At 46.2% G+C, this 6,418-nt stretch overlaps 1 protein-coding gene across 1 annotated transcript; it reads left to right on the top strand.

Annotated features, from left to right (window-relative positions):
• The first annotated feature begins 439 nt into the window (after positions 1–439).
• Positions 440–6,145, top strand: RGS16 (regulator of G protein signaling 16). The gene is made up of 5 exons (XM_074220383.1): positions 440–558; positions 1,876–1,986; positions 2,670–2,731; positions 3,029–3,195; positions 4,505–6,145. The coding sequence occupies exons 1-5, from the start codon at positions 515–517 to the stop codon at positions 4,724–4,726; spliced, it is 606 nt and encodes a 201-aa protein (XP_074076484.1). The 5' UTR covers positions 440–514; the 3' UTR covers positions 4,727–6,145.
• Positions 6,146–6,418: the final 273 nt, after the last annotated feature.

Here is a 6,418-nt window from a genome sequence, read left to right as displayed (position 1 = left end):
GAACACCCTGGCCAGTCCGCAATGCCAAACGACATCCCGCATTTTGGCTCTTTCTACTTCTTTCTACATTCCCAGAGTAGCCCGTCCCTGCGCCCCCCACCCACCCACCCACCCCATCCTCGGGAGATTTCATTCCTGGAGCGGGAGGGAGGGGGGAGCTGCGCTGGTGCCGCTATCCGGCCCCCGGCTGCGAGTGCCCTCTGCCAGGACTGCCCGGGCTCCTCACCCCAGTGCCCCCCGCCTCCCTGCCCTTCCCGTTACTGCAGCCGAGAGGCAAGCTTCCTCCCCTCCGTCAGAGCCCGGCTGGGCGGCTCTTCCCATTGGTCAGGGCCCACTGCACCCCCTTTGCCTTCTCCTCCTCCCCCCTGCCACGGGCTATATAAAGCCGCGGCTCCCTCCCGCAGCATCCAGTCTGGCGGCCCCGGGTGGGACTCTCTGGCGCGCTCCCGGAGTCCGGCAGAGGAGTGGGCAGCTCGCCATCGTTCCCTGCCCAGCCTGCTGCCCCGCCGCCGCCATGTGCCGGACCCTAGCTGCCTTCCCCGGCACCTGCCTGGAGAGGTAAGAGGCGCCTGCAGGGCTGCGACCCCAGCCCCAGCGGGGAACAGGCGCGGGGTGGCGGAGCCGCCCCGGGACTTGGGTGGACCGGGGAGGAACCTCGAGGGCCAGGAAAGCAACGCGACCCGGTCCCGGTTCGGACTGCACTCGGCCGGCGGTCGTCCCTTGCCAGGAAAAGAGGAGGGAGCCCGGTCACAGGAGACGCAGGAGACGGGAGAGAGCGGGAGATGCCGCCTCTGCTGATTCCGTTAGATGCTCTCGGGAGGAGAAGGGAGCACAAGCGGATCCCTGCAGCAGGCAGAGGAGAGGAGGGATTGGTGCTAGCGGTCTTCTCCAGCTTGCTGGGGCGTTGAGGCTGTCCAGTCCCCGGCCAGCTGGGAACTAGCCTGTAGTCAAAGGGGGAAGAGGGTGGCAAGGGAATGCCAGTCCCACACACCGGCCGCAGCTGGCCCAGTATTAGTCCTCTGGGAGGCGCTCCGCTGAGTCGCCTCTGTTTAGCTCTCCTACAGGACGGGCCTGTTGGCTATGGAGGGAGAAGATAGAGAAAAAGTTGGGAATGGGGACGGAGAAGAACCTGACTTTGTCCCCCAGATGCTAGTCTTAAGGGAACAACCAGAGAGCAGTGCCTTGAGGCAGAGAGGAACCGGGACTTGGGGGACGCTGATATAGCGCTAACTTTGCTATAGCTCTATAAAATCACACACATACATGCACTATAATTTCATAGAGAGCCACATGCATAGATGCCCATGTATTTATATGTATATATCTACACATGTGTATCTATATACAGATCTGTTTAAATGTTGTATACATGCACACACAATTTTACATAGACACATGTATATTTATATATGTTTATACACACATGTAAATGTATGTATATAATGAAGAATTCTGTGTGTACACAAAACGTAGCATGGCCAAATTCTGACCTTGCTTGGTCAAGAAGACCCGAGTTCAAGTGGCATCTCAACACATGCTGGCAAAGTGAAGCCCTAAGTCATTTACTCTTTCAGTGTTTCCAGAGATTTCAAAATTCTGGTCTGAAGAGTTCCTGATTTTTCATTGGTAGAGGAAATTTCCTTACTGGGAGTTTTCTATGACAGTGAAAGCACAGATCCATTTCTATTGTATTTCTCCTCCTCCTCCCCCTGAAATAAACCCTGCAAATTATTCACACACAGATTTTTTTTTATATATAGGGCGACTATAACCCTCTTTTACTATTGTGTTGAAGAGGGACAAGTCTGTTGAGTTGACAGCCTCCTTTCCAGGTCCCTTTGATAACAGTTAAATGTTTTTCCTTTTGTCTTCCAGAGCCAAAGAGTTCAAGACTCGTCTTGGAATCTTCCTTCATAAATCAGAATTGGGGAGCGAGAGTGGGAATGTCAGCAAATTTGAATGGGGCAGCAAACATAGCAAGGAGAAGTAAGTATTAGTGGATATGAGTGATACTACCTGGAACTGTCTCTTCTTGGGAAGGAGAGTGAGCTGGGAGTAAAAGTGCTTATCTGTCTCTATAAAATGATATCCATAAAATCACACACATAGACACCAATAAGTATGTATAGAGCTATACATGCATAGGTGTATATGTGTTTATATAGCTCACATGTATTTATATGTGTATATATCTACATCAAGGAGTCTCCTATTGAAAGTGTTTTGTACCTCTAGTCAGAATCAAGAGAAAGACTAAAACCCTTATGGAATTTAAAAATAATTCTACTTCTAGATGGTTAGAAAACCACCTTTAGGGAAAAAATCACTTCCCTCTTCTATAGGAAGAAGCTATATAGAATTGGGATTGTATTGGGAAATGGAAGTTCTTTTGGTTGGAAGAGAAATTTGGAAGTCCCAGAATGGAGGTTTTTCCTTAGATTCCCTGATAAACTTTAGGTTTTCCTCTGATCCTAGTGGTCGGTTCTACTCTTACTTAGGTGACTTTTGTGATAAAGCCAGGAAGCTTTCCCTGGAATTCAATTTTAAAAATATCAGTTTTGTGCAAAAAAACTGGGCTAGACACTTTTGATACAAAATAAGTTAAAAAAAATAGTTCCTGACCTTAAAAAACTCACATCTTTAAAAATATCTTGACTTCTTTTTCACAGATTTGTTCCGGAAGATGTATTAGGATGGAAACAGTCCTTTGATCATTTACTGAGCAGCAAAAGTAAGTATGACCTTGTCTGCATTGTGGCATATTCCACAGGTCCTATGGGTGTGCATGTGTTATATTTCAGACTCATTGTCCTGGGTGTTGAGGTACTTAGAGTAATGGCAATGGGGGTGAATGATGGCAAGGAGCTATATGGGCTTGTCTTTGTTCAGAACATCAAGTAAACAGTGCCAGCTTGAAGAAATATCATGCAGCAATGGCCCCATTAACTGTTCTTATTGCCTTGTGCTCCTTTTCTTCCATCCCTCAACTTGATCTTCTGTCTTACTACTTTTCCCTTCTCTATGACAGGTGGGATAGCTGTTTTCCGGGCCTTCCTAAAGACTGAATTCAGTGAGGAGAATCTGGACTTCTGGCTGGCCTGTGAGGAGTTCAAGAAAATCCAATCCTCTACCAAATTGGCTTCTAGGGCTCAAAGAATCTTTGAAGAATTCATCTGCAGTGAAGCTCCAAAAGAGGTCAGTTAGCTGAGATGATGCAGAAGTCATCCACCTCTTGACCTTATTTGCTTCTATGCACTGAAGTCAACAAATATTTTTTAAAGCTCCGACTGTATGTTGATTTCTGAGCTAAGTTTTTACATTGAAAAGAACAACAAATGAATGAGACCCTGCTTTCAAGGAGTTCTTAATCTCCTGGGGAAAGCAACATGCTGATGACTATGTACAAACTGAATACACTTCTCTGGCTCGCTCTTTCTCTCTCTCCCCATCTATCCATCTATCTATCTATCTATCTATCTATCTATCTATCTATCTATCAACTATCCATCCATCTAAAAGATAAATTGGGATGATCTCAGAAGGGGGAGGACATTAGATTAAGGAATACCAGGAAGAAAGGTTTCTTGCAGAAAGTGGGAATTTTAGCTGGGACTTGAAGGAAGTTATGGGAATTGACCCAAGGTCCAGCAGTCTGTCCACTGCGCCACCTAGTGACCCAAACTGTCTTTCCTCTGCTTTGAGCAGCAGTGTTTTCTGCTTCTCAACTATTCCTCCATTATTATAGTCTAACAAGAACGTTGCATTTCTAAATCATTGCTTTAGAGATGTAGACATAGGCACAAGAGAGGCTAGCTATAACAGCCCCTTTTGTATATGTCACTATATGTTTGGGCATGATATTTAATTCAATTCTCACAACATCTCTGTGAGGTAGGGTGGTATTTATTGTTATTGCGTTTTATTCAACCGCATTTGGGGTTTTGGGGGGCAAAGATACTACAGTGGTTTGCACTTCCTTCTCCAGCAGCATAGATAGTATTATTCTTAATTTACAGATAAGGAAAGGAATGAGAGAGGTGAAGTGATTTGTTTACAGTGGGTCATTTCTCAGAGATGGGATTCAAAATTCTTTTGACTCCAAACATCACATGGAGAACAGAATGTTCGACTTGGAGTTAGGAAGACTTGGATTCCAATCCTACCTCTGACCCTCACTTTGCTCATCTGTAAAATGGAGATGGCAATAACCAATATAGCTACCTCACAGCATTGTTGTGAAGCACAAATGAGATCATGTATTTTAAGTCCTTTGCAGACTATGAAGTGCTCTGTCAATGCCGGTTATTATTACTATTGTTTCCACTACTGAGTTGCCTGAATTCACAGAGTTAGGTAATGAAAATTGAGACTGGGTTCTCAGTTCTCCCAATGAATCCTGTGCACTTTTCTCTGGATTCTAATCCTTCCCTTGGGTCTGCTGGAGGCCGTCCTTTCATTCCACCCATACTGATAATTTTTCTCTCCTTCCTTCCTTCCTTCCCAGGTGAACATTGACCATGAAACTAGAGAGCTTACCCAGAAGAACCTGCAAGGAGCCACAGTAACCTGCTTTGATGAAGCTCAAGGGAAGACACGCATTCTGATGGAGAAGGACTCCTACCCTCGTTTCCTGAAATCAGCTGCATACAGAGACCTGGTAGAACAGGTCTGTGCCCCTTCAACCTCCCAGCCCAGCCACCACACTGGAGAACAGTCCCACACCTGAGCCACCTGGCTGTAGCCATCACACCTCTGGATGGTGCAGCTCTTTGGGGGAGGCAGGAGCTGCAAGGTCATGGGGAAGGACAGAGAGAGGAACAACAACTGGAGCCTCACACATGTTCCGGACTCTGACTCTCCTGAAATGTTTCAGACTAAACTGCTAACAAAGGGAATCCTCCCCTTGTTCCCACTGTGACAGGGAGCCAAAAAGAACAAAGGAGGCATCTGGTCAATAGACCCCACTGGCTTCTTTCATCCTTAATAAGACACATGAGGGGTCCCAAGATGGTCAGTCTTTGGGGGGAAATGAGTATAAGTGGAAAATGGGCAGAAAAACAAGATGGGTCATCTGCTTATTAATTAATTTGCTCAAACTCTGGGCAAGGAAGGGAGCTCTGTTATATGCTGGGAAAGGGATTGCCTCATTCTGCCCCTCACCTACCATCTGGAGCCCTACCTGTATTTAGATCCTCCCTACTTGTGGCCAAGGGTGAACAGGTAGGGAGCAGGTGTGCCTGCAATCAACCCAGATGAGGTTTTGGACCTCATTGAATCAGTAATTGAATCCTAGCTAAGGAAACATTTTGTTCTTGCTTTCTTATGCCCTCTCCAGACAGAGCTGGCTTAAGAGCTGGAACAAAATAAAAGTTAGATCAGGGCTCTTGCTATCACTTCTCTATTTAAAATGACAGAAGAAGGGAAAAGTGACTGTTTCGTCTGATTTTCAGCCTGGGGATGGGAATTACAATCACTGAGGACAGTTTGGACCAATGGAACCTGAACCAAAATTAACTTAGGTCAATGAGTCAAGGCCTTTTCCGGAGCTCTTGGAAAAAGCCAGACTCAGAGGATAAAGGCAAGTTACAAGGTGGGACAGGGTCAGAGAACAGGAGGCAGGATCTCTAGAATCACCACCTGCCTCTTTCATTCTGGCATTTCTGAACAAATGCATTTTATCCTGAGGCTGTCACTCAGTGACACAACTGGAGAGAAGAAATCCAGTCAGCTTTGTAGTGACAACTACAGCACTTTCTGACCCAGGACACACCAGAACGCTGCCCTTTTAATCTTAGGAGCTTCTCCAGGGGAAAGCATTTTCATTGTAGAAGGACATTAATTTAGCATATTGTTGTGGCTATTATCGTTGTTGTTATTGTTATTTATTATTTGTAATTTTCAAATCCCCTCATCTGGAGGGCCTCTCAACACTAGCAGCCAGATTGTTCTCCTCCATACCCGAGTCTACCTCTGAGGCTGCTAGGAGCTCCTCATGGAGCGTCAGGGGCTCCTCCCAGCTTCCATATGTGTTTATTTATTTATTCTGATATTTGGGGCTGATTTCCTATATGCGAATGAAGCCCACGATCCTCTTCTCTTATTTGACAGCATGTTACATTCTGGCAAAATAAAGTGAAAGCCCTAAATGGTGACCTCCTGTTTTGAGTGTCTGTGTGGGGGGGGATGGGAAGAACAAGATTTCGGGCAGGATGGGAAGGGGCTGGCTGGTTGTGGTAGTCTCTGATCAGCATCTGGAAAATTCTGGAGGAACTCACAGATGTGCTCCTTGCCTGGATGTCACTAGAAGATGTCAAATGATAGATGGATGTCTGCTCACCTGATAAGGGGAATGTTTATAGAGGGAAATAAATGCTGCAAAGGCAGAGGAGACTTCCTTTGGAACAGTTGAAACAAAAGA

Source organism: Macrotis lagotis, chromosome 2 (genome assembly GCF_037893015.1).
Source record: "Macrotis lagotis isolate mMagLag1 chromosome 2, bilby.v1.9.chrom.fasta, whole genome shotgun sequence".
Classification (NCBI taxonomy): domain Eukaryota; kingdom Metazoa; phylum Chordata; class Mammalia; order Peramelemorphia; family Peramelidae; genus Macrotis; species Macrotis lagotis.
The sequence above is the reverse complement of the archived record's forward strand: the minus strand, read 5'-3'. Positions and strand labels throughout refer to the sequence as shown.